The sequence below is a fragment of the Equus quagga genome, chromosome 4 (genome assembly GCF_021613505.1).
Source record: "Equus quagga isolate Etosha38 chromosome 4, UCLA_HA_Equagga_1.0, whole genome shotgun sequence".
NCBI classification, from domain to species: domain Eukaryota; kingdom Metazoa; phylum Chordata; class Mammalia; order Perissodactyla; family Equidae; genus Equus; species Equus quagga.
Genome location: NC_060270.1, coordinates 41,186,109 through 41,214,082, shown reverse-complemented (window position 1 = coordinate 41,214,082; position 27,974 = coordinate 41,186,109). Strand labels below are relative to the sequence as shown.

The following is a 27,974-nucleotide window of genomic DNA, read 5'->3' as shown; positions in this document are numbered from 1 at the left end:
CACCCAGAGTTTGATTTCTCAGCATGTGTGCACATTTCCCCCCAGGAAAAGCTAACTCCCCAATTAAACTGTTTTGACCCAAATGCTATTTTGCTTGGTAACTATAATCATGAATGTAACCAGCTGTCACTAACTAAAGAACATGAAGAAAAAGTTGGGATCAGATTGTGTTGGGGAAGATTGTGGAGGGAGGAAGGAGACAAGAAGAAGATTGGGACAACTTACCAAGACAATTATATAGTTGGACATTGGTGAAATTATGTTTTGATTAGCACTTTGCAAACAATTTTTCCAATTCTTTAAAAAATGATGTCTTTCCAAGTAATCACCAAGCCTCCAACAGGCACAAAACACTCTGAAGAACTGAGTGGAATGTAACCAATTAAATAAAACCCTGCTGCCAACAGAAAATTCCTGATACATGATAAATGTTCAAAATGAGAGCCAAAAGGGCATGCATCTTTCATTTTAAACCACCGACATTCGGTGAGATTCAGCTAGAAAATATTGATCTCTTATCACTTAGAATGCAAAAGGGTGAACAGTGCAGGTTATTATGGAACTAAGAAAACACATAATTTTTAGGAAAGATGTATTTATCACTCTTAAGAAATACTATTTAAAATATCAACAGTTTAAAAGGAATATTGATGTGCAGGGCAGTTAGAAAGCAAGTAAACTATGACATCTAAGCAAGTTAATGTTAACTCCATAGAAATCACGATATCATCAAACTTTCTCCCTAGAGAGAATACATGAAGAGACAGTACCTCATCTCTTGCTTAAGTTCATACAGATCCAGAAAGCTTGTGAATAAGAACATCTGTGTTTGACATATTTACACCCTGTGTCCTATCTGCTTTAAGAAAAACACTCCTTCAAAACCCTACACTATGAAAAACTATTTTCAGGAATTTTTATTTGGTCCGTTGATCTGACAAGGCTGAGTTCTCAAAGCTTTCACCCCCAAGTTAAAAATTGGAGCAACAAAACAAAACTCCAGCAAGGCATAAATAAGATAGTAAAGTGCATATATACAGTCCCAGAAAAGTGTTGATTGGGAACAGCAAAAATTTCTAGTGCAAAAACTGCTTTTGCCAGCAAAGCTCCCTCTCTGGAATCAAAGAGCTACAGTAGAAGTTAAAATTGGAACAGGTTTAAAGCAATGCCTCTCTTTAGTCAAGAGTTAGTATATGTGCATGCACCTCGGCCCAAACTATGTTCAATCTTGTAAAAGGGGGAGTTTCAGGGGACAGTTCAGAAATAGTCAGAATTCCCTGATCTGAGGCAGTGCTTTCTCCAGGGGTCCCACGAGCAAGTTCCTTAGATGTGTCATCAGCTGCAGGTGGGGACAAAACCCCGAAAGAACACGTTTTGCAATCTGCTTGCAGCTTGTGAAAAGAGTATTCACACATAGTTACTTTGTCTTGGTTTGTCTTGAGTCTCTCAGTTCTTCTTTCGAGCCCGACCTTGACTCTACAGACAACATTTTGTGCTTTTGGGTCTGACAGAGACCGGGCATTGTGTGGAGGAATCCCCTTGGGTTCTATCACCATGGCCTTTTGAACATCTGGTTTATCCTTTTTGAAATTCATAATAAAAGAGTTTTGCATTTCTCAGTATCTCAACTACTCAGATGAAAGATTATTATTTTTTTTCTTTTCCTTCAAGGATCCAAGTTGAAAGCTCTGAGGAGGACATCCAGGTCACCGAGGTTAGCCGCCTGGAAGAGTTCCGGTTGGTCCATCAGAGAAAGTGCGATTCTGAGGGCAGCCCAGATATTCCCAGAGATGGCGGGATGAGGAACTTGCTGTTGATCCCTGCTCTTTCTTTGCAAACTGAGGGCGGTGAGGAAGTTGCTGACAGCTTCTCTAAGAGGGTAGAAGAACAGACATTTTAAAATGCAACAAACTTCAGAGCTGGCAAACTTAAGAAAAAAATGCATGAAAATTCTAAATCACCTGTCTGTGGTGTTTTGGATCATCAGATGAACAATATTCTGATTCCCTCATTATTCTTTTCTGAAAAATCATTGTTAAATATAGGGAAATCAGAAAGAAAGAAGGAAAGCAAATTTTATGTCAGGAATGCCATGTGGGAGAGGAAGAGTAATAGTAAAAGCCTTGCTAACTCATTAATGCATTTGATTTTCCCCTATTCCAGGAACGACTTGAAGATTTCATCCATTTGCAGATGTGTTTTCTATAACTAGAGTTGAAGAGGAGAATCTGGCCCTACTCGGAAACAAAGTGGTTCAACTTTTCCTATTAGTGACAGAAAGATAAGAGGCAGTGGGGTTGAATGGAGTTTTATCAGAGCATCTGGGTTTGAGTCTCAGTTCTTCAGCCTTAGGCAAATTTCTCATGCTCTTCGAGCCTCAGTTTCCCTGAGTGGATAACCGGGGGAATAGAAGTCATTTTAAAACCACGTTGTGAGGGGCAGTTGAATGGATTTATGTGGAAGCTCTTATCAAGTTGGATCAGTAGTTGTCAGAGAGTGATCTGGGGAACGCTGGGGATGAGTGAGGTCAAAATTATTTTTATAATTATACTGAGATGTTATTTTACCTTTTCACTCTCATTTTCTCACAAGTGTACAGTGGAATTCTCCAGTGATTACATGATCTATGATATCTCGATAGATTGAGTACAGAAGGAGATAAGAGTCTGTTTTCTGTTGAGCAGGATATTGAAGAAATTTGCAAAAGTGATAAAAAAAAATGCCACTCTTCTCACTAAACATTTTTATTTGTTTCTTTTGGAAAATAATTATTTTTCATAAAATTTATAACTTATGCTAACATGTAATTAGTTTATTATTATTTTTAAATGAAGTCTAAAGTTTTCTCAGTTGAATTTCTAACATGGTAAAAATTGATAGATATAACGCACATAAACAAAAGCGCTTTGAAGTTCTCAACAACTGTTAAAAGTGTCAGGGGTCCTGAGAACGAACGCGGTGTGTGAACTGCTGGGTGAGATGCTGTCCCAAGGCCGTCTAGCTCCTCTGGTTCACCCGGGCTCGTGTGCCCTCTTCAGCACCCCACATCACCTGAATATGTATTACGTATCTGACAAACTGGTCTTTGCTACGAATAAGGATGCCGCCTTAATTTGTATCTACTTTCCTCTTCTTAAAAGCTTTTCACACACTTGATTTCCTTTCATACTGCAAGGTAGTCATTCTTAAGCATTTGGTAAGAATCCTTAAAGAAAATGAGGCTAGATTGCTGATTCCATGTACATGATCCAGGCATTTGCTCATCTATGTTGTTAGGTCTGCCTGGCAATAAAAGACAATCCGGAAATGTTTGCGCTGTATGTGACGACCTGGGTAACGGAAGGGAGTGGGTGTTCTAATAACCCCCTCTTCTGGATGTCTTGTAATCCAGCAAGAGAGGAAGGATTTATAAACAGAGGCATATGGGGAAGGAAAGGAGGCCCTTTCTGGCTTCCTTGTCACAGAGCGGCAGCTTGAATGACAGTAACTCCATTTCCTCTCATCATCCCAGACCTAGAAGAACTGGGGAAGGAAGATCTGGGAATCAGTTCCCGCACAGGCTGCTCCTGGCCCCCAGGTGTGTGGCAGTGTCTCTGAGGGACATGGGGAGTAACAGAAGAATACTCTAATTTGGTAGCCTTGTCAAGTAACTTGAGGTTTTTCCCATGAAGACAGTCTAACCTTGTTCCCCAACTTGGGAATTCAGAGTCCTTTTGGGGGACTCAGAAGATTGTACAAGTATATGTGGGAATAGTTTTAAAATGTTTCACATATACATGTATGAAAAAGTTTAAATTGTTCGTGTATGTCACAATTAACAAAAAGCACATTCATTTAAATGCATTCTTTATTTTATAGTAGCTTTCCGTCATTATACTAATACTACACATATCATTATCAAAGGGGATGAGATTTCTTTTTTTATTAAAAAAGGGTCCTCACTTCTGAAATGGTTACATTCTTTGCTCTAAGTTCTTCTCTGGAGCTCCTACTGACAAAGGGGTAGCATTTTAAGCTACGCAAAGTTTCATGCCAACAGTTTCCTCTCATTTCAACTGTATGCAGGACTAGGGTAGGACTTGCCTTTGACTCGTTATAGAAAACATGAGATGACAAACAGCAGTGTTATAGCTATGCACACAGACACCTGCAGCTCTTGAGGGAGAGGTTCCAAGACTTTCATGGATACGGAAGTGTTTGTACCAGCTCCTGGCTTTCTTCTCAGCCACATCTCTAGTGAGAGTTGTTATTCCCTAAGCGTACACATACACGTCAAGTTAAACTTATTTTCAGAATTCATTTAAGGTTTATGTCTCCCTTGATGGTCTTTTTTCTCAGGAAAAAGTGCAAGATATTTATCCCTTCACAAGATTTCCCATACTGAGCATGACAATAAAAGACCCAGGAAGCTTAGCTGGGATGTTCCCAAGTAGCTAATTGATCAAGATGCGCAGATTTAGCAAATAGGAATATAGGATGCACAGGTAAACCTGAATCTCACATAAACAGTGAATAATCTTTAGTACAGCTTGTCCCTCCGTATTCACAGGCGATTGGTTCCACGACCCCCATGGATACCATGGGATGCTCAAGTCCCTTACATAAAACGGCATAGTATCTGCATGTAACCTATGCACATCCTCTTGTATAATTTAAATCATCTTCAGGTTACTTAGAATACCTAATACAATGTAAATACTGTGTAAATAGTTGTTATACCATATTGTTTATGGAATAATAACAAGAAAAAAAGTCTGTATGTGTTCCACACAGTTGTAACCATTGTAGTCCTTTTGATTGGCAACTGTTGGATCTGTGTATATGGAACCTGCAGATAGAGAGGGCTGACTGTATAAGTGTGTCCCACGGAATATTTGGGAGATGCTTATCCTAAAGATATATTTTCTGTTTATCTGAAATTCAAATTGAACTGGGCATTCTGTATTTTATCTGGCAACCCTAAAATTGCCTTGTTCCTGTACAGGAGACTTTGTGCTTGAGGATTAAAAATTCACATCTTCACCGAGTTGCCCATTTCTACCTGTCACAGACCTTCCCCCTGCAAATAGTTGCCCTCTTGAGTCTTACATCTGTGAATGCCAACAAAGGATTTTATTGGCCCCTCAAGTATTGTTTTCTATACTAAGACATTACAATTAAGAAAAACTCATCCAGGGGCTGGCCCCGTGGCCGAGTGGTTAAGTTTGCGTGCTCTGCTTTGGCGGCCCAGGGTTTTGCTGGTTCGGATCCTGGGTGCAGACATGGCACTGCTCATCAGGTCATGCTGAGGCAGCGTCCCGCATGCCACAACTAGAAGGACCCACAACTAAAATATAAAACTATATACTGGGGGAATTTTGGGAAAAAAAGCAGGAAAAAAAAAGAAGATTGGCAACAGTTGTTAGCTCAGGTGCCAATCTTTAAAAAAAAAAAAAAAAGAAAAACTCATCCAGAAGCTTTTAAAAGCCTCCTTTAATGGAATTCAATACGTCTATAGGTACATATGTATTTATTTACATTTCTCCTTGTTCCAAAGAAAGGATCTAAGATGTCTCATAAAATAAATATATACAACATAACTAAAAAATAAGTGAAAAAAAGGAGTGAAGATAAAGTCAGGTTAGGGAAAGGAGATAAAGCCAGGACTGAAGTTAGTGTACAAAACGGACATCGTCAGGCCTCAGTCAGCTGATGTGCAGGAGGCGGCACAGATTCAACCCTGGCCCTTTGCACAGCTGATGTAAAGAGGGCCTTCGTGGTGGCACATTTCACAATGTCCACAAAATAAAACAATCTACTTGCTCAGGAGTCACTCAGCTGCTCCTGGTTTTGACCTGAGCAAGATCCTCTTAGAGGACAGTGTAATCCAGTGACTAATGTTCTTTCTAAGATCCTTTTAGTATAAACACAGCAAAGAGTTCCTAAAGCCTCAGTATTTGCCAATGGCACAAGGCCCTAAAGCAGTTCAGAAGAAGCAATTCTTCAAATGTCAAAAGAATGCAATCCAGCTCTGTAACTCTCTGATGACGTATCTAAGTAATAATAATGATAAGGATACTCATGATGAAGGCAATGATAATAATCATAATAATAATGCCTACTAGGTGTTGAACATCTGCTCTGTGCTAGGCAATTACATTTAACCTGTGCAATAATCCTACAAGATGGATATTATTACCTCTTTTTTTTTAAGCAGGTGAAGAAATTGAGGCTCAAAGTTATGTGTTCAGAGTCATAAAATCAGCAGATGGCAGAGCTGTACTTTGAGACCAAGCTTGTCTGACTCTAAAAGCCTGGCTCTTTTTGAGAATGAGAAAAGGTTTACATTTTTTTTTTTGGTGAGGAAGATCATACCTGAGCTAACATTTGTGCCAATCTTCCTCTATTTTGCAGTGGGACGCTGCCACTGCATGGCTTCACCAGCAGTGTGTAGGTGTCTGGGCATCGAACTGCTAACCCCAGCTGCTGAAGCAGAGCATGCAAACTTAACCATTACGCCACCGGCCGGCCCCAGGGTTTACATTTTTTGTGAGGCTTACAACTAACATTTAGTTCTTTTTTTTTTCCAGTTATGAAAATAACACCTGTTTATTTAGAAAATAGAAAAAGAAAAAATCACCCAAACTTTCATTACCCCAAAGAAATAAAGGTCATTTATGGTCCTTATTGATGGAGAAAAGACAGAGAAGATATGGACCAGAAAGATAATGAGGAATCACAAAAGAAGGAGAAAGACATTCCAAACTATAAACCCACCATTTTAAAATTAGGTTTAGAAAACCTGTAATGTTGGTTATGCTTTGCCAAAAGCTGGCCCTGGGACCTTCTTAAGCCATTTTGCTGGGTCCTCCTGCCCTGCCCCACAAGCTTCTTTTTTCCTTACCTGAAAGATGAAGGGTTGGACTGTTCCTGTTTCTCAAAGAGTTGCCCTTGGGGGTATTAAAAACTCAGGGAACTTCTCCCCACCCAGGCCGACTGAATAAAAATCTCTGGGGGAGGAGCCCTGGAATCTACCTCTCTCAAGATGCCCCATGGTTGCTGGTCTCTAAAGACTGTGAAACACCGAAGCAAACTGTGCCCCGTTCAACTCGCCTCAGGATCTGAAGGTTCCAAGTTTACTCGTAACAGGAGGAGGAAGAGGACTGGGAAAGAACCGTTCTGGTTACTGGACCTCGGCCGCGAGCACGGCTCTTGGTTCTCAGCCTGCTGCCATACTTCACCTGTAGGCGCCCAGGTTGATGCAGCTTATTCCCAGATTGTATCTGGATCGGATGAAGCCTGGCTGAATCTCCAGCGCTCGCGTGTAGGCCTCCACCGCTTCCTCGCTGCGGTCTCCGTTCGCCAAGGTCGCCCCGAGACGGTTCCACAATGAATAGTCCTGATGACAAAATTAGAGCTCTCTAACAACCAGTGGGGCCACAATGACAGAGTAGTCCCACATCCCCTGCAGAAGCAGGATTATGGCTAAAAATGGATCCAGTGCTTATGGACAAGGTGACGTCACCAATGGCCGTGTCATCATGGTGATGTCACCACGTCACCAGGACGTAGTGAATTACTCAAAAATCTTTATAGACAACTTTGTGAAATGACTTTCATTCATCACAGAGCAGCTATCATTTGATGCTGTCAGGCAATTCCTGTTTCTATTTTAGGGACCTAAATATTAACAGCCAAGGTAGCATATCGTTAGAACTGATCACTAAAGCATTGGATGCGGGGAAATACAGTGCAGCAGAAATGTACAAAGTGCAGTCTGTGAAAACTTATTTTTAACAGAGAACCTGTGGTTTCTTGCTGTGCGCTTACCTCTGGCCGAACAGTTAAGGCAGCGTTAAACGCATCGATTGCTCTGTTAAATTCTCCGCTCAGGTGGAACAGCACCCCCAGACCAGTCTGCAGGTCTGGGTCGATCATATCTCCATTTTGGTGGGCAGCTTCCAGATACAATTCCTTCACCCCTTCCAGAACAGAGCTACAGGGGACAAAAATTAGATTTGTAATCTAAATAGTCCGAACATAGATGATTTTACTATTACGTTCTCTGTTCCAAGAGAACATTACAAACTGGAAACTCTTGCTGAAAATATCCCAGCTTAATGAAAGGACTATTAATACAGCATGATAAAAAATACCTGCTGATTTTCATAAAATATTTTGTCCTACACAGGTGCAGACTGTGCTAACTAAGGTTTTCACAAGAATTCCATTGACCCTATGGAAGCCAATGTCGAAAACCCCTCAGGGCTAAGTTTCCCAAGGCCTCAGTGAGTGAGAATTTAACATCATGATTTATTGCTGATAGAAACAAAATTCTCAGACTTCCATTTTTTACCCACACCTAATCTTGAGGCTTTATAAAACTTGGCACATTGGTACTTATTCTAATTTATTTTAGGTTAATTATATGTGCTAAGCATTTGGCTTTAAAATATTGTACTCAGATACATGTCTGTCGGTGCCGGCAATGTAGATGACATGTCCAAAGGTTGGCTCTGGTGTCAGCATCAGTCCTTTTAATTAGTGTTGCTCTTCTAGCAGAATGCTGTCCTACGAACCAGTCTGGGATAGGCGGTGGTGGGGGCCTGAAGCTCGTTAATTCCCTGAAGGGGATTAATTGTGTATATAGGTGTAATTTATCGAGGAGGACACCTGTCCACCGGAGACTTAGACATTCGCCGGGTGAGGCCGGGAGATCCCTTCTTGCTCTTCACAAGGTATTTGTACTTTGGATTTTGCCTAATCCAGTTCTTCAGAGCTTCGCAGGCATCCTGCTGATGGCCGGTGTTAGTGTAACTCACGGCCAAAGCCATCAAAGCTTTCAAGTTGTTGGGCTGCAATTCTAAGCACCTGAAAGAAGGCAAAAAGAAGTCAATTTCAGATTTTTTTTGGAGCCAGAGTCTGAATAGTTCTTTAGAAAATTTGAAGTCTTTATTAATTAAATGGTGCAAGAGCATTGCTAAGTTTATGTTAACTCCCTGGGAAATACATGAAAATTGGGGCCTAAGCATATTTTTAAGAAAGTTAAAACTCATCCAACAAGTGCTAAGTTTGATGATTTTAATAAATTATTTTAAAACTATAGAAAATGGGACTAATCCCTGCACATAATTTATTAGTAGTTGGTTTATCTAATGAGAAGCAGGGGATATCATTATTTTAACACTCCTCTACTATCAATATATTCAATGTACCTTATTCATAAACTAAACTGACTTGAACTAAATTTGGACATCCAGAGACGACAGATTGTACAGTATTTGTAAAGGAGAGGGAAATTCCCGTGTTTGCAGACTCCTGATGTGGATTTACAGGAGGTACAGGCTACAGCTGCTCCCCTCATGCTATTCTACGGGCCTCTAGCAAGGGCTTTTCAAACTCTGGTGTGCATGAGAATTATCCGGGGATCTGGTAAGTTGCAGATTCCGATACAGTAGGCCTGGCTGGGCCCGAGGCTGTGCAGGTCTGACGAGCTCCTGGATGGTGATGATGCTGGTAGCCCCTGGATAAGACTTTGAGTAGCAAGCCCTGGACAGTACCTATGTCTCTATATGTATATATTTGTTTGTTTATAAGAAAGGGTAGGGAAATGGAAATTTATTTGGTAGGGGCTATTTTTCCAGAGTTTAAATAGGGCCTCTAATCAAGCATGGTGTGGTGCTACACCCACCCAAAGCAGTCTAGGGCGACCAGTCTAGCAGACTAGTCTTTAGTTGGGGGCTCAGGAGTTAGACTTTGAGGTTGCTGAAACTTGAATTTCAGGAGATTCTCCATACACACAAGGAGCAAAAATTACATTGAGATTATTTTGAGTATGTTTTGCCTAAAGAAAACTTTCAGATGCTGCAGAAGGCTGGAAAGTTAAAAGGAACTACTTATTCAATGAGTCTATTTTGTGACTGCTTAGACATAGCCTCTTTTGTGCCCATGAAGGTCAATGGATTTGTAGATGGCAAAACTTTGTGATTTAGGAACATTATTTCTTCGTAAGTTCTTGTTTTCCAGAGCTAAGGGTAAGTACTATGTGGTATCTCAGCTCTGATCCTGGCCCAATTCATTACAATGTACTTAAGGATCAAAAGGCAAATTGGAAACAACAGGAAGTCCATTAACCAGTGGCCCACGGTTTTGCACTTAGCTTTATCTACCTCTGGAGGGCGACAATAGCTGCTTGTTCGTTTTCATTCTCCGCCTGTGTTATCCCGAGGAACTGCCACGCCTACGAAAAACAACTGATGTCAGCATTGCAAGAGGAGGCAGAATCGCTCATGGGCTTAGTTGGTTTGTTGACCTGTGACAGATTCCTCTATGCAGAGCAACCTGTCTCAGACGTGAGAGTCTTATAAAAGGGAACAATATCACAGGCATTTCTTCATTCAAACTCTCTTGTGACTCCTGGGACAAGATCCTCTGTCATTATTTACAATCTCAGTGTTTATTCGCTCCTGTGACGCATGGAAACCTCTGAGTTTCTGAGATTTCGTGATATTAGGTATCTTCAAACCAAAAGGTAAATATATGAAATTATGCATTTGTGAGGCAGAAAAATAACCCAGAAATGTAGCTAAATAGTCTAAAGTTTACAACAAGGAATCTCAAGATGCACAAAATGCAATTAGCTTGTATAAATGAAAGTCAAGCAGTTATTAGAAGTGGTAACAGGAAATTTAGGGACTAGGGAAGAAAAACCAAAACATAACCCCCTACAATGTGTTCACTGCTCTAATATAATCATTGTTAAAAGGCATAAAAAACACATAAAATGCAATATAAATGTATATATAATTGTATAGCCTATGCTTACACTTTATATTGCATCATAAACACTTTTTCATGTTTTTACAAAATCCTCTTAGTTATAATTTAAATTTTGTTGAATGGATATCCCATTATTTACTCAACCAATTCCCTTATTTCTCTAGGGTCATTTCCAAGTCTTTGCTATTGTCAATAATGTGAAGAATATCTTCAAGCAGACAACTTTTTTCACATCTAGAATGAAAGTTTATAACAAATTTCTACTTGTATACTTATAATAACAATAATTCTCACACCACTGCAAGAGCAATACACATCAACAAAACCTCGCCTTATACACATTGTCCTCAAATTTGCTAGGGATAGAGGTGTATCAGAGTCTCAGGGATTTAAAAAGGTTTGGGAAGAGCATAACTCTCCCACCTTTGAGAATCGATATTATGGACATTTTAAAACAAAACTATATGAAAACACAAAGAATCATTTTAAAGTGCTGTAAAAATTGTATTGGCTTTTCCCCTCATGGGTTATTATTACAGGTTCCATATAAATTCATGCTGATTCTTCCCCACAAGAATATCAGTGATTCTTTTTAATCTTTCAAATGTACACAGAGCAGCCTCTATTTTGATTTCACCATCCACACATCTTAGAATGCTTCTTAAGAAAAGACTGATGAAACACTCTTTCTCTGGGGCCTTCTTCCTAGCCTTTGGGCCTGGTGTCATTTTCACTGTCCGAAGATTGTCCCTTATCTTAGCTTTGGGATCTCCATAGATTCATAAGTCCTGGGTCCTTGTCTAGGATGCGTTAGTTTCCAAGTGTCCTAATTTTCTCATTTATGAATCTGGTATAATAATGTATACTTTTTTTTTTTTAGCTCCTAGGGTTGTTGTGTCAAATGATACAATATACATGAAAACACATAGCATTTAGAAATGTAAGACGACATTATTATTTTGGGGGGTGTGGCCTACAGTTTTCTATTAATGCAACGACTTTCTCTTCTAGAAGATTTATGCATCTTTTATAAAAATTCCAATATTTGATTCAGAATCCCAGCTCTCCGTTCAATCTCATTCATTGACTAACAGGATACTAGGGGCTTTAACTAGTGATCAGTTTATTTGTTCTTTCTATACAAACTAAGTACAACCAATAATACTAATGAAGGCTAAATATTGATGTGCCAGGCACTGAACTGAGCACTTTATTTGTATGAACTAAATCAATCTTCACAACATCCAATGAGATAGTTATTATAATCATGATTTCCATCTTACATGTGACAAAACTGAAGCTTAGAGGGTTTAAATGACTTGTCCCAGGTCACATGGCCCATGGCTGACCAGCGGTAGAGCGGGGATTCAAACCCACACAGGACAGCAGAGCCTAGAAGCTTAACCATTCCCTCTTAACAACAGCTTCACTCCCCTGCTGTCTTTAACTAAACCTCTCTCCTTCAAAACTCGGCTTTGGAGTCACTAGGAGGGGAAGGCTGGATCAGGAGCCTTGCTCTCTGCTCTCCTAGCATCCTGTGTGTTATCTGACACTGCTTTTATTACACTGCATTGATTTATTTACTCGTCTCTCCAGATAGACCACAAATGTGTCCTTTCAACTGTTTTATCTTTCCAGCTCTTCAATATTTTAAGCCAGTGCCTGGCATAATTCTTGAGACATAGTATGTGCTCTATAAATGTCGACTGAGTAAATGAAGGGTGAGATATATTGTGGCTTTAGATCCAAACAAAACTATACACTGGCCCCTGAAAACCGCTGAGCTTTCAGGTTGGCAATTTTAGTTTTTCGTTTTCCTGTCCCCACCCTTTATTTTCAGACACTGTAGATACTGCAGATTTGCTTAGAAAACAGGTCACTATTTGTTAAGTTTCAAACAAATATCAGACTAAACCAGGTTAACTCCTTGGGGAACCTTTACTTAATGAAAAGGCAACCCAGTAGAGCTCTGTCCCGTTCTGTCCCTCATTAGCACATGCAGCCACTTTCTGAGCCTGGCAGGATGAAAAAGAAAGGACACCTCTGCATCTCCGGGGTCCTGAAGGATCGCTGCCTCCATGAACAGGATGGTGACTGGCAGGTCCCCTTCCTTCAGCCTTTTTAAGCCTTCTTCAAATGCTCCAGGCCAGTCCTTGAAGGGGTTTTCAGTGTGGAAGTAATATCCCTATAACACAGAGAAGGGCCAATCCATCGACATCCAATTCGACATCTCTTCCTTCTTCCATTCAGTAAGTTCTTTTTGAATTTTAATTCATTAATTGCTTAGTTAACTTAATTTCAATTAAGTTTTAATTACTGTTTTTCCTTATTATGAATGTAGTACATTTTCATTGTATAAATTTTAGATAATATTATTTTGTTATCAAATAATAGAAAAAGAAACAAGAAGTTACCCACAACGCCACAACCTGAATGTCATCACTGCTAATATTTTGGAGCTTGTTTTCCTTTGGATATTTCTTTTGTTCTTTTTGGTTTAACCATTTCCCCCCAAAGATTTTAAAAATACTGACTATTTGGACATATTTTTGCTAAGGGCTGCCACCCAGCCCCTGAAATGTTGATACCATGTATTGTACATCTGTCTGTTCTGTGGCCCTTTGGAGGGCTACAAACCATATGCATGATTTTTTTCACCTACCCACTCCTCAAACCAGTTTATGCTTCATTGATGGCTACAGCTCCCCATTGAGAATGCATGTTTTAATGTTATAGATCTTCTGTTATTGGAAAAATTTAAACAATACAGAATTTACAAGTAAATTCTTCTAGTATTTTTCTATGAGCACACAAATTAAACAAATAAGCCCATCCTATATATGCAGTTTTGACACCTAAGCCTCACTTAGTTTTAGTTAATATAATTATTTATATTATGTTAAAATTTATTTAATCAACCCTCCATTGATGGACATTCAGGTTACTTTCAATTTCTTTGTCATCATAAATAAAGCTATAGTGAAAGCTTCAGGCTCAAATCTTGGTCTGCATTGATTGTTAACTTAGGATAGACTTCTAGAAGGATTTATTAGGCTAAAGGCTAGGAACTATTTTGCGGCCCTTGATGTGTGTAGCTGAACTGTATTTGAGAAAGTTTGTCTCAAACTCTCATTGAAAATATCTGAGAGACATTATTTGTTGCAACCTTACTAACATAGATTATCATAAAATCCTTCCAATTTGATAGATACAAATAAGCTAGTTTGTTGATGATGTTACTAGGGTTTTAAAATAGATCAAATGGAGACCTTCATTCTGCAAAGGTGCTTAGAAAGACAAAACCCTGATCAAAAGCCACAGGGTATGACTAGCTTCTGTAGTGGTTACGAATGTAGGGTCCCAGGAGTGAGGAGCGCAGGGTCCCAGCCATGCCTCAGGTGCATGGATTATATAGCCCAGAGTCTGATGGTCCGCATCAATGTTCTCTTTTTAGTTAGTTTTTATTACTTTGTGGAAAAGACAGTTACTTTTAAAGAGATAGGTTCTGATTTATGAGATTGCCTGGCCTCCTGTGGGATAGAGAATATTGGGAGGAGGAAGACATTTTAATGACTATGTAGATTGCAAATCCCCTAAGATCAGAGACAATTAATCATCATTTCCGCAGTATCAAGTGTGGAGTAGACACTCCATAAATATTTGTTGGATTGAACTAAATATCATGGAAGTTATCCAGAACTGAATATTGAGACTTCCTCTACCACAAAAAAACCCCATTATGTAAACATATATATATGTCTTTCTTCTCCTGTATAAGAAAATTCGAGATCTCTTTCTATCTTTCAAATCATTTAAACTTATTTCTTGTGTTTTTTTCCCCAAGAGTTTTTAAAAGCATAAATCCCAGGGCAACTGGGACTTCATGGGTAATTTGGCTGGTTGTTCACTGCACTCACATTTGCTGGGGCTCCTACTGGGGGAATATCTGTGAGGAATCCTTTGGGGCTTGACGTGGTTGTATGAAGCCTATCTTTTCCACTGAGTTTCTCTGCTAGCTGTGTAATGACCACTTATGAAATATAGTCCTCAGCCCTGCTTCACTCCCCTGCTTCACTGATGTTGTTAGCACATGGACATGGCTCATGTGGCTGACTGACGAAAAGCATTGTGGGATTGCCCAGTTCTTGTTCCAATGTCAGTTATTTCAGTAACTGGCCAGCAGTCAGGGTCCAAACTCTGTTGGCTGCCACACTGTCTGTCTTAACATGCATAAAAATAAGGATATTCCATTCTAGCTCTGCTGCCTTCACACATTGGATGATTATATTATTTTTATCTATTAGAATTTCTTCTAGGTCAGATTGACATTACATTTTATGTTTAACTCTTGGATGTTTTCACAAGATAGTTATCAACTAAATGTGATCCAAAGCGGTCGAGAAAACTGGTCAGCATATATAAGAGAACTGGTCACCTTCTCACTAGCTGAGATCGTAACTTGGTTCTGGGCTTCTTGGTTCTCAGATATCCAGTTCCTCCGGGCCATTTCTTCCCATTCTGCTTGCATCTTATCCCAAAACTCTGTATCTGACTAGGAGACAGAAGAAATGAAGAGAGATGGATTTAAGAACATGCTACATTATCTGGTTTATTTCCAGGGAGACGGTTTTCCTCATAGGTCAAAATGAGTTCTGAGGAGGAATCAAATGTTCCAACTGTCCACATCCAACAATACTCATGGTTGAAGAGCTTCTGGAGGGTACACAGTGGGCAAAATATTAAAATGGATTAGATGTGATTTTCTCTGGCAGGAAAATAGCTACCATCTGAACGACCGGGATCATATAAACCAAATTCAGCTAAAAATACATTACTTGAACAGTTTCAAATGAGGGTACCAAGCACACGTTTTAGGAAGGACAGCCTTTCCTGGAGTTGCTCCTAGGATATGAGGAATTAGAGCCACAGCTTTGGGACTGGCTGGGCAGTGACTTGGGGAGGGATCCCTGGCCAAGGACAAAGGAAAGTAACATTAATTGATCCTACTCTGTGCCAAGCACTGTGCTAGGAGAAAACTGAGCCTAGAGGGTTATGGTCACAAAGCTAGGACTGCACATGATCTGAACTCCAGTCTGGCCTCTAAGCCCAAGCTCATCACCTCCTGGCAAACATGGCCTCTGGGTGCTAAAGAATGAAGGACCTCAGCTTTGGGTATGAACTTGACTGAGTCCTATGCAAAGTCATTTCTATGGCAGGATGATCTTTTGAAAAATAGGTTTTTCTCATTATAATTTTCCTTTACATCTTCCAAAAGGGAAACCAGGCCATGTGCTCTCCTTTACTTCAGGGGAGGTGTGTGTTCCTGGACCGAAGCAGAATTTTTCTGCCTGGTTTGTCCCCCATTCGCTTCTATTTTATAGAAGAAGCCTGAAGAAAGTACTTTCCGTGTCTTGGGGGAGGAAAAAGGGGCAGAACTTAAGAGAGGAAGGGGCACTTTCCAGGGGTGGGAAAAGAGAAGGAGGGTGGTGGGTTCTGAGATGAGTAGGAGACTGGTACATCGCTTTTAGGTAGTTCCCTGGCAAATTGGCCCAACCAAGAAGGTGACAGAGGGTGTGACTGGGGGCGCTGACTTGAACTCTGACACCCACATTGCTGGGAAATAGAGACCAACTGGATTTCAATGAACCAGCTGGGGTTGATTGGCTGTTGGCAGTCAGCAGGACAGACAAGAGGGTGGAGACTCTGCCCTTGTTTTCTGGCACCACATAAGCCTTCCATATTTGGCACCTGAGACTAAGTTATCTGCCAGTTTGGTAAGCGAGATGCTTGGAAACCACTTTATTTTCTTTTAAGAAAACAAAGAAATGAGTATTCTTTGAACACCTGAGTCTGAGACTGAGATTCATACACTTTATCCGCAAATCTCAATTTCTATGATTCTGAGTCCTGCGACTTGTTGACAAACCATTGAGGTTGCCCCTTGCCTTTTAATCCTTCCAGTCACATCCTCTACTCCACCCTCATGCCTGGGTAGTGGTTGTTCTGTGGTGACAACTCTTCTTAAAGTTGCTCTGAGTGCGAATTATAAGCATACTTCTGGATGCAAATGTTCAGGGAATGAGGGTCAGCCCAATGGGATTAATCCCAGGCTACTAAATAAATAGTAGGAATGATCTCCTCCTTTGTTATGTCCAGGATACTCATTCCTACCACAAAGTGGGTCCTGTCCCTTCAGGGGAGGCCTCCCCTTAGTGAAGGCTCAGGGCAGCAGGCATCTTAATCTGTGTCTGAGATGCTAGAAGCACGTGGAATGGCCACCACTCACCCAAGTTGTTAGGAATAAAATTCAAAATTTCTTTTTCAATGAATCTTTCTAGTAGAATACCAATTTGTGCAAACAAAATGATATCTCAGCTAGACAATGGCTAGATAAAAGACTAGAAGGAAATGTGCTACCATGTTAAGAGCAATCCCTCTTTGAATGAAGAGATGATGGGTTATGTTTTTCCTGCTTCTTTCCACTTTTCTTTACTTCTTGAATTTTCTATGAGTATGCATTACTTTTATAATTAAAAAAAGGTTAAAAACAACAATAAAAAGAAAAATAAATCATCTTTCCATTTTTTAATACCATGAAATCTGATACTGAGGGGTTTAGAGAAAATTTTTGGAGATTCATTGTTTTGAACACCTTTTCAAAGACACAGGTTCAGCTTGTCTGCATAGAAACTAAGAGAAACCTATCAAGTGAATTTTATAATGTTTACTGACTCTGCCAAGTCCCCCAGTGTGTGATGTGAAATGCCAATGACTTCAAGGACTTTCTAAGGCAGTTACGTTCCCCCAGTGAGATTCCTTGGAACCTAAACCTATTACAAGTCCTCTGAATGAAGGAATGAGGAAGATTTCATAATGTGTACATCTGGGTTACCAAAGGATGCATCACATTTCCTGCAGTTTCACATTAGAGCCGTGGATGCATCAATAGGACTGCTGCGGAAAACAGGTAGAACTCACCTGAGGTGGGGCTGCCACGTTCTTGTTGAATGACATACACCAGGACTTAAGGTTACCACTTAGAATTAGTTCTGCCGACTAATTAAAGTGCACAGCACAGATTCACTTAATTACAGAAGACTACTTTTAGCACAATCAATTTTCATCCAGTCTCAGAATCCAGACTTCACTCACGTAGCTGCAATTAACGTTGCTTCTTTTTTTCTATTTCTAATCAATTTCAGAGAAACCTGAAACATACTTGGATTTTAAACATTTTAGACATGGCTGAGGGGATTTTATGTATTGATGATTTTCTTAGCTGTTGTGGGATTTTGGTAGATTGTTTTTGGTACTCTATTGGTGATAACTTATCTGCTTATACTAGAAATGAACTATTGTTTGCAATCCATTTTCATTTTTTAAAATAGCTTTCTCATTGTAACAATGGTAGATGTTTGTAAAAAACTTGGGATAGGTTGTATAGTGGTTAAGAATAGCCGTTTTCTCCTCAGACAGACCTGGGAACAAATTCTGGCTGCATCACTGAGCTGCAAGTCCCTTAACTTCTCTAGGTCTTATTTTCCTTATCTTTAAAATGAAGATATAATAGTTGGTTGGTCATTATAAGGACTAAATAAGAAAACATATCTGTGGCATAAAGCACATGGTAAGTGCTCAATAAAAGTGGGTATGCTTATTAGTGCTTTGTACCATTGAGAAAAATATAAAGAATGAAACAAAAATCACCCACAAGCTCAAGCTCAAATACACATCTGTATTTTGGTGTTTTAATTTGCTGTAAATACATATTGTCTTCTACATATCTTTCCTCTCTTCATTTAAATCTTTCCCTCTACCTAATTATTAAAAAATAGGAGCAAAATTAAGAAGATTATGGCAAAAATGGACTGTTATGTAGCAATTAAAATAATACCTATGCAGAGTTTATTACAAGATGGGATAGGCTTTGAATTATAATGTTCCCTGATAAGTAGTATGTTCACAGTGATAGAAAACAACAACAAATAACGTGCCAGGAAAAAAAGACTATCGAGAAATTCACCAATCACACTGCTTTCACGTGGTGGGATTATGAGCAATTGTTCCATCACCTTTCCTTGTGCTTTTCAGCATTTCCCAAAATTTCTATTGCTAGCATGTGTTATTTTGGTGAAAAAGTAAGATTTGGTTAAAAATGCTTTACTTCTTTCCAATTTCAATTCTTCCATGATGTTTTCTCCGAAGACCCCATACGAGAGTAATCTCTTGCCTCTCTGAATTCCTTCAAAATGATATTCTGTATCAATGGCTTGGAAGAAGAGAGATATGTGCTAGAAGCTGCCATTATCCATGTGAACTTGAGCAAGTCACTTTAACCCATCTGTACATTATGTTCCATCATTTGTAAAGTGAGAAGACTGGGTTCATTAGACAGTAGCTCAGGCTTCTTTGTCTACACAGATGGATGCAGAAGATCAGAATAAGAGGGAAGGGAGATCTTAGCCCAAGATCATTCTTTTTTTTTTTTTTGATGGGGGCTTCCAGCCTAGTCACTGATCTCTAAAAATTATACTTTAAAGCATTTTCCCCAAAGTATATTTGACATTTCCCCTTTCCTTTTTGATTGTAAAACTAGAAAATAAAAATTTCTATAAGAACCATGACAAAATTAAATATTAATTAAGTCAAAATATAAAGAATAAGAAAATAATTTAATTTAGAACCAGGGAATTTTAAGGAATAGCAGATAATCAGTTCCCATTCACCAGTCTATTTTGGTCATCCTTGAGTTAAAGTAAAGATACTTTCAATTTTGTGGTCAAACACAATCACTGATTAGAAAGATCCTGGGGTTGTGTTGATGTGAGATTACATGCCAATTCTGCAATGTGAGGAGTCTGACTTTCTTTTGCCTCTTTAGACATCCATTGATTAATTGTCACTGAATCAAAGTTAAAAAAAACCTAAACAGACAATCAACCCATTCTGCATATGCAAAAGAAAAAAAGGTACCCCTTACATGATGAGGAATGAAAATCACCATGCAAGTTTGGATGAAGTATTTGCCACAACAAACAATTTTTGTTGAAGTGAAATTATATGCAGATGAGTTAGGGACCTCATTGCCCTGGGATCCAGCAGCCTAGGCTGGCAAAGAGTGGCTGAAATGTTCCCATTTACCACATCTCTTGTTGATGAAGAGCTCAATATTAGTTGAGAATTCCACGTGGATGCCCAAAGAACACATTCAGCCTGGGGCTGCAATCATAGATGTGCAGCACTGTGTTCGAGGATGGGATTGAATTTTGATTGGTCAGAATTAGTTTGAGCTCTGGGTGCAGTCCTGGGTGTCCCAGGTAGTGAGGGTCATTGACAAACTGGAGTCTATTCAGACAAGAGCAAACAGGCAACAGTAACCGAGTGTGTGAAGCAATTCGCCTGGTAAAGCAAGGCTCAGAGGGTAATGAGAGCTGAGCAAGCCGGCTCAGCCTGCTTTTGCAGACAGCAGAACTAGGATAAATGAATGGCAGTTCCAGGGGGACAGATTTTTATCAAACGCGACATGAAGCTGCCTGAAAATGGAATGAATAGCTTCCTCCTCAGACAGATGGGTTCCCCAACATCAAAGTCTTCAAGTAGACACAGAATAGCCAATGTGAGGAGTGCTGTAAAGACGATTCAGAGATCAGTTTGACCTTATGAATTCTAGGGTCTCTTACAACCCTGAGTATCTCTGCTTGCAGCGTTATTAATGAATTGATTTATTGACTCAAACAGGAAGGCTCAAAATTAATAAAATCTCTATGAGAGAAGAAAAGAATCTGTCATGCATGCCCCTTCCTCAATCTAAACAGTTTCGGGAAGAAAACACATGGGCTTTGGCATCAAGCAGAACAGGCTGCAATCCCGGCTATGCCCTTTGTCAAGTGACCTTCGGCAATTTAGTTCACCTCTTTCACTCAGTCCCCTCATCTGTCAAACGTAAAAAGTCTCTTAGAGCAGTTGTAGGGATTAAGTGAAACAATATACGTAAAGTGCTTAGAATTTGTGATTTATAAGGACCAAGGAATTGGCAGTTAATGTTATTTTATATTCATATATGAAAAAGAATATTTCCCAGGATAGAGGATGCAGTCCCACGAACTGTAAACTGGTTGGTTCAGAAGTGTTGAAAAACAAAAATATTGGTACTAGCACTCAATACAGATTTTTCCAGTTGCCCCTGGGTTGGACACACTTCTTGCTTAATTCAGTCGCCCATCACTGCTGATGCTGGCAGGCACCTGGGTAAATAGCCTGAGGCTCTCACCAAACAACATGGCAGCAAGTTAGCTGCAGAAACGTGGGGAGGAAAACTAGGAAACGATGGGAAGGAGAGGAAAGGGTGTAGGAAGCTGGGAATAATGCAATACAAGGCTTGAGGAGGATGTCGGAAGGCAACCAAGAGCCATTTCTAACAGAGAATCGAAGTTTCCTGTTCTTTCCCTTCCATTCTTCTTCACTTGGCAAGTGGCAAAAAGGAATGGAGTATGAAAGCACAATGAGCAAAAGTTGTTCCAATGGCAGCGGTCCTTTCTGAAAGGGCTCTTAGCATATTTATTTGCAAATGAATGCCTTTGCAGAACCCCAAGTTTCACATGATTATATGTGGGTTTGTGGTTCCAGTGCTATTTGTATTCACAACAAAGAACAGCTCTTAAGTGCACTGGAGTGAGGTTTGGAGACTAAGTCTGGTGTTTGCTGCTGCTTTGGGAGTAGACTTTTATGGGGCCAATTTCTTAGAGGCTGTTTATTTCTTGCAGGCCTCCTGGTTGCTCTTTGTGCCACCAGCGGCAGGGGACTAGAGGGCTGCTTTACCACAGGCATGAGGAGGTGGGGAGGGCCCTTGGGTTTGAGCCTTGTCTCATGTTCAATGTGACAACAAGTCATGTGACAAGGGAAGCGGCATGTGGGTAGTTGTAGTGTAAGCCCCGACAGGTGGCTTTTCTTTTTGTGGGACGATCCTTGACTTAAGCTTCGCTTGCCAAGGCATCCACCTCAAAGAGACATCTACTTCAAAGATGGCTATCTTGAATAAGCACATTGCCAGCCACCAGACTAGATAAAGAGCCAGGCTGTCCCCCACCTCCCCTGCAAGGATCGTTTGTTTTAGAGATCTTGGTTGATTTCAATAACTGACCATTGGGCCAATTGTTTTTTCTCTCCCCGTGCTTTAAATTTATGCTCTGGTGTTTTAAATTCATCAATAAAGAGTGAGCCCTCAAGACTCTAGGCCCCCACCCTCGACCCCAATCAAAGCAGACCCTCAGACACCCCCCTACCCCCCGCCCCATCCCTTTCTACTGCTATCTCACTGTATGGCCCCAGGTGTGCCATGTAAATTCCAGGACTTGTAAGTAATAAACTTTTTCCCCCCCAAAGTTTCCTGATGCTTATTTCTGAGGGCATCTTGCAATCATAATGAGACCCACAAGGGCTGGTCCAACCACAACATTGGTTATCCCTAGGCTAAGACTGGCACAGAACAATATGAACTGCAAGCCGTGTGACTCAGTTCCAGAGGGAGTTTCTTCTCCTTCAGTCACGTCTACAAGTCATGAAAAGTTACTAGGAAACTCCGAATAGTTTTAAAAAATAAAGTATTAGAAATATTTACTAAACCCAAACCACGTGTTTGTACTTTGCATTATAGGAATATTAACGAAACAAAACACCTAGATGGGGATGCTCTTCTCAAGAGGCTCACTATCCAATGATAAAATAAAAATAGAGGTGATTGTAATTCAGGATAGGGTGAACAAATGATGCAAAAAGAGATGAAGTTGCTTGCTCAAAGTCACACTATTACTGGTAAATAAAAGAGCCAGAATTCAAGAGATTTCATCCTTCCCTTTATGGCAGATTGTATCTTCCAAAAATGGCTACAACAGTATTTCTGGTCTCCCATCCTCTTCAGAACTTTGCCACACTCTGTTTAGCGATGGAGTCTATTGCCCTGTCTTTGAACACTTGACAAATAGAATACAATGGAAGTGACCTGGTGTGACTTTCGAGGCCAGATCCTAAAAGGTGATACAGATTCGCCCTGCCTCTCTCTTTTCTCTTCAGACTGTCACTCATGGAATCTAGCTACCATGTTGGAAGGTAGCCCAGGCCCCAAAGAAAGTCCACCTGTAGGTGTTTCAGCCGTCTCCTGCACTAAGATCCCAGGTGACCACCAGCATAAGTCATCTGACTTGTGATGAGAGTGCCTTCAGATGGATCCCACCCCTCGCCCGCCAGCCTTCAAGCCATGTTGACACCTAGTGGAACAAAGATGAGCCATCCTCTCTGAGCCTCACCCAAATTACAGATTTCGAGTAAAATAAATATTGCTGTTTTAAGCCACAAGTGTTGGAGTAATTTATTACACGGTCAGAGTAACTAGAACATACTTAGGTCAGAGGACCGGAACAGAGAAGGAAGGCTAAGTGTAGAGAAGGGAACTTTGACTGGGCTTCCTTGAAGCATTGGCAGAATAATGAAGTGTGGTAGCATTTCCCCAAAGAGTGTTCTAGAAACAAAAAGTTCTGTGGTTAAATGGGCTTGAGAAACTTTAGGTTAAACCAGAAGCTGCCAATTGGTGGCCTGTGGGCCAGATCTAGCGAAGAGACATGTTCATCCCCCCACATTCTGCATGAGAAATTTCACATCAAAACTCAGATTTCAGACATTTCACGAAGATCTGTTAATTTTAGGCCTGCGTGTCTAGAAACAGCAACTCTCAGGTGCTACATGTGTTCTCTACTTCATCCCGGTCCCACCAGATCATTACCTTTACCTGCCTGGCTCCTGGCAACTGAGTTTGCAACTTCTGGACAAAAGTGAGCAGGTTTCATACTGCATGACTTCCCAGGATCTTCCTATGCTAATGTACATTTTAAATCCCTAAGAGGAGGATGGAAACAGTAGTCCCTAAATGTATTTACCTTCAAACTCTGAGTGTGTGTGTGGTTAAGGTTCTCCAGAACACAGCCTGGAAAACGCTTATATAGAGACCCAGGGCATGAGCATCTGAAGTTCCACAAAACAGAGCTCTTTGGTGAGATAAATTTGGTGTATCCTGAGAAGCCATCAGGAATAGGAATTTACCATACATAGCTTGTTTTTGTATGATTGTTTCCAGTGAAACTCATCTCCAATTAGCCAGCAGGTTCTCTGATCCTCACATCTGCTGTGTGAGTCAGATTTCTTCAAGATTTTCTTGTTGTTATTGTTCCAGAAAAGGAAATGAAACCCAGAATGTGGAGGGTAGAATTAAAACAATTTTTATATGTTTTTGAGGAGACAACTCATTTGACGTATTTATCTTTTCAATACTAACTGGTCATTTAAAATGGCCTTTGAAACTACATATAATTACGTATACAGATTGGACAAAGACTGGGAGAAACCTGAAAAAATGAAAACAGTTAATTTATTAGTGTAGTGGGATTTCTGGATAGTCCCTGACCTTTCCTCCCCCAACTTTTTGACTTCCCTTATTGTTGTCGCTTTTAAAATAAATAAGAGAGAATCTTTGAGAAAGGAATCATTCTCTGGTGACCAACAACTCTAAGTGCTATGGTTGGTTCAGGGCCTGCAAAACACGCAAACATTCTTTATATTGGGAATAGCAATTAAAGGCAGGAGTTTTGGAGTTAGACCTGGTTGGAATCCCAGTTCCACCACTTAATTGTGGTGTGACCTTGAACAAGTTACTGAATCTCTCTCTGTCCCAATTTTCCCACATTAAATGGGAGTGACACTCACCTGATAGGGCTGCTGTGAGCAGTGAGTGAAAGGATGAAAGTATGTCACTGGGCTTAGAACATAGACAGAGCTTACCATGGGTAGCATTTATAGCTACAACTAAAGCAACCTTAGGATGTCTGGGCGTGTAAACAGGTTCTTTCGCCCCGCCCTTTCCTTTGCTGCAGGGCAAGGCATCGGAGGGACTGGTTTAGAAGCAGTTTCCTTTGTAACATTTTTTCCTGGTGAAAGAGAATTTAACTTGCTATATTTAATACTCATGAGACACTGCCTTCCCTGGTGGAAATTCCCCACCCCCCTGCCCCATTCTTTAGGAGTATTTAAGAAAAAAAAAAACTGGGTCAGTCATTTTGGCAGGAAAATTCAGATAAAAAGATCACTCATATTATGTTGATCATATTGTACCAAAATTTTGACATGTTCCCTTCATCTTTTTGACTACTTGATTGTCACAATGGTTGACCAGGTGTGAAGACAGAGTCTAGATCCAGTTTGTTATCTTATGTGGGTATTGGGAAGGAAACTGGTTGAAGCTGCTTTCTTTGACACTGAAATCAAACTGGCTGACTCAATAGCAAGGTGAGGATTCTGAAAAGCCACAGGAGCTCCCCTGCCCTGGATCAGGGTGGTGGGATCATGTGGGAAGGGGACCGTGTCCATGCTACGTTGAGCTAATGTCCAGCTGTTCATAGCCACTGTGGAGCTAGGTAGTCTCTGTTACACCCACCAAAGCCTTAAAAAAAGTCCAGATGGTCAAAATCATCACACATTCTCCTTGTGTATTGATTTATTGACCTGTGAGGATTAATTTGGATAGAACTGGAGAAATATTTTCTCTGCCAAGGATACTAGGCATTGGATCTAGCTTCTTGGCAGCAGCTGCCTCATTCCCAGTATCAAAACACAGAAGAGAAGCCCAATAAAATGCCAGGCCAGAGACTCCACCGGCCTGGAAGAAAGTCTGCCATTGGAACACTCTTTTCTACAGAACCTAACAAACAATGGAGACGAGGCTATGGATGGATTGAAATTCCTCTATTTTCAGTTCTTAGACTGTCCTGGCAAGTTTTGCTGCAATTTAATAAATGATATACATACCCGCACTGGTTTCAGGAGCTATTATATAATTAGGAACACATTTTGAAAGGCCAGGCACAACATTTTAAAAAAGAAATACTTAGATGTTCAAGATAGATGTTTTTCTAATGTCTTTATAAAACGGATTTTTTTTCATACAGAACCTCTTTTATTGACGTTATTATAAAATCTGAAGGGTAGCATCTTCTCAAAGTAATTTATTATAAATACTTACAAATTTAATTCACTCATTTAGCAAAACTATTGACAAGCGTGCTATGTAGCAGGCAATGTTCTAGTCACCAGAGTATAGCAATGAACAAGATAGATGCTGATCCTGCCACTGGAGTGTGCAGTCTGGTGGGGCACAGACAAATGCAATACAGAGCTGTAAGACAAGGGGGGAAAAGGTGCTCTGGGAGCAAAGAGAAAACGAACCCAACCCAGACTTGGAAGTTCAGGCATCTTCCTGGAAGCGGTAAAAGCCAACTGAGACTCTAAGAGTGAAAAGTTAGCCAAGTAATGGAGTGAGGAAAGGACATTTCTGATAGGAGGAACAGCATGTGCAAAAGCTAAGAGGAAGATTACACGGCCTATTCTGGGAACAGATAATTTATTATGATGCCAGTATAGGTATCAAGGTGGGAGTCAGAGTTGAGGATGTAGAGGCGAATGGTCCAAATCATGAAGAACCTTAAAAAGCTGGGTCAGTGAGTTTGGACTTTAAGGACAAATGGGAAGTCAATTCAGATCTGTGTTTTAGAAATTACTCTGACCGAAGTGAAGAGAATAGAGTAAGTAGGGCATTCCATTCTCCACTCTGGAGGCAGCGAGACCAGTTACGAGGCTGATAGAGTTGTCTGTATAAGAGACAATGGCGACCAGAGTAGGGTGTCGGCAATTCAGATGAAGAGAAATGGGTGGATTGAAGAGATATTTAGTAGAATCAATAGGATTTGGTATTTGATTAGATGTTGGAGGAGACATAGATGTTTGGAGGATAAAGAGAGAGAGAGATGAGGCTTTTCGTTTGTGGGATCCTATTCCCCGAGGCGGAGAACAGAAAAAGCGAAGCAGGGTTATGGTGAAGAGCTCGGATCTGCATATGTTCAGTTTGATGTGCCTTTGATATGTTCGAGCATAGATGTTGAGTAGGCTGTGGGCTACGTGGGTTTGATCTCAGGAGGAAAAATCAGAGCCAGAGATGTGGATTTTGAGTCATCAGCATGTGAATAGTGACTGGAACCAGGCAAGGGGATGCGTTCAATCAGCGAGAGTGTGTCAGGAGTGGAGAACAGGCTGCCTGGAGTTGCACTCCCAGGAATATCAGCAACAAGGAAGAGGCAGAGGAGGAAGAACTCACTCGAGAGGAGGGAAGAAAACCCACTGACAGAGAATCCTTAAGTGGAGGAAATGTTTAACAGTGTCGAATGCTGTGGAGAGTTAAATTAGGCTGAAGCGCATCTATGGGCGTGAACAGTAGTGGAGATGTGATGACTTTGTCCAGAGCAATGTCTGTGGAATAGGAGTGGAAGCCAGATCGCCACAGATTGAGAGAAAATGAGGATAAAAAGACACACACGCTGTCGTACATTGTAACAATAAATACAACAATAAATTTGGAGTGTTTGTGGAGTTACTGAAACTGTTATGAAGTAGCTGAAAAATCCTGATCTTCATTTAACTTGCTTTTCCCCCCTAAATTTCATGCATTTATACCTACCCACCCACTCACCTACCCACCTACCTAGCTACCTATCTATCTATATCCATCTATGTATCTATGTATCTATCTAATCTTTAACTGTTAAGCCAAATGCCATATTTGAATTGTAGCCAACGCTAAGAAAGGAGGTAGGAAAAGGAATAGTTATGTTTTCTTTTCCTGTTTATTGTCTCATAGAATCCGAGCATCACACCAAGAAGGAAGAAGCCTTATGGGCATCTAGTCCAACCTGCCCCTGTGGGGATGAACTGTCGGGCGTGGGGCAGAAGAGAGAAATTAGGAGGCTATTGCAGTAATCTGGGTTGAGACCAGGATGATTGCAATGAGAATAGAGAGGAAAGAATAAATCAGAGATTTTCTAAGTGAAGAAATGAGGATTTAGTCACAAAACTACATTGCTTCTTACTAAGAGCAATAGTATTGTCACCTTGAGTATGTATAATTTTTAAAGAGCTTTCAAGTGTATTAATTTACTTGACTTTCATAAGTGACTTGTCCAAGGTCACTAGCTAGTTAATAACCAGACCAGGGCCAGACCCACATTGCCTAATTGCTACTCTTACACCCTTTTCATGAATGCACTCTGGTTTCCCTCATCCTGTTCTGCAATTCTAACCTGTCCTGAGCACTAAGGATCAATCAATGTTGTTGCTTGGCAAAT

The 27,974-nt window shown here is 40.4% G+C and overlaps 1 protein-coding gene across 1 annotated transcript in view; it reads right to left on the bottom strand.

The window, feature by feature from the left end:
- Positions 1–1,666: 1,666 nt before the first annotated feature.
- The window catches only part of PEX5L (peroxisomal biogenesis factor 5 like), a 148,586-nt gene continuing 122,278 nt past the window's right edge, over positions 1,667–27,974 (bottom strand). Inside the window, exons 10-16 of the mRNA XM_046659373.1 lie at positions 15,194–15,310; positions 12,800–12,943; positions 10,149–10,219; positions 8,653–8,850; positions 7,810–7,975; positions 7,221–7,378; positions 1,667–1,871 (exon numbers count right to left, since the gene is read on the bottom strand). Coding sequence (XP_046515329.1) covers positions 1,667–1,871; positions 7,221–7,378; positions 7,810–7,975; positions 8,653–8,850; positions 10,149–10,219; positions 12,800–12,943; positions 15,194–15,310 — 1,059 coding nt within the window. The remainder of the gene's footprint in view (positions 1,872–7,220; positions 7,379–7,809; positions 7,976–8,652; positions 8,851–10,148; positions 10,220–12,799; positions 12,944–15,193; positions 15,311–27,974) is intronic.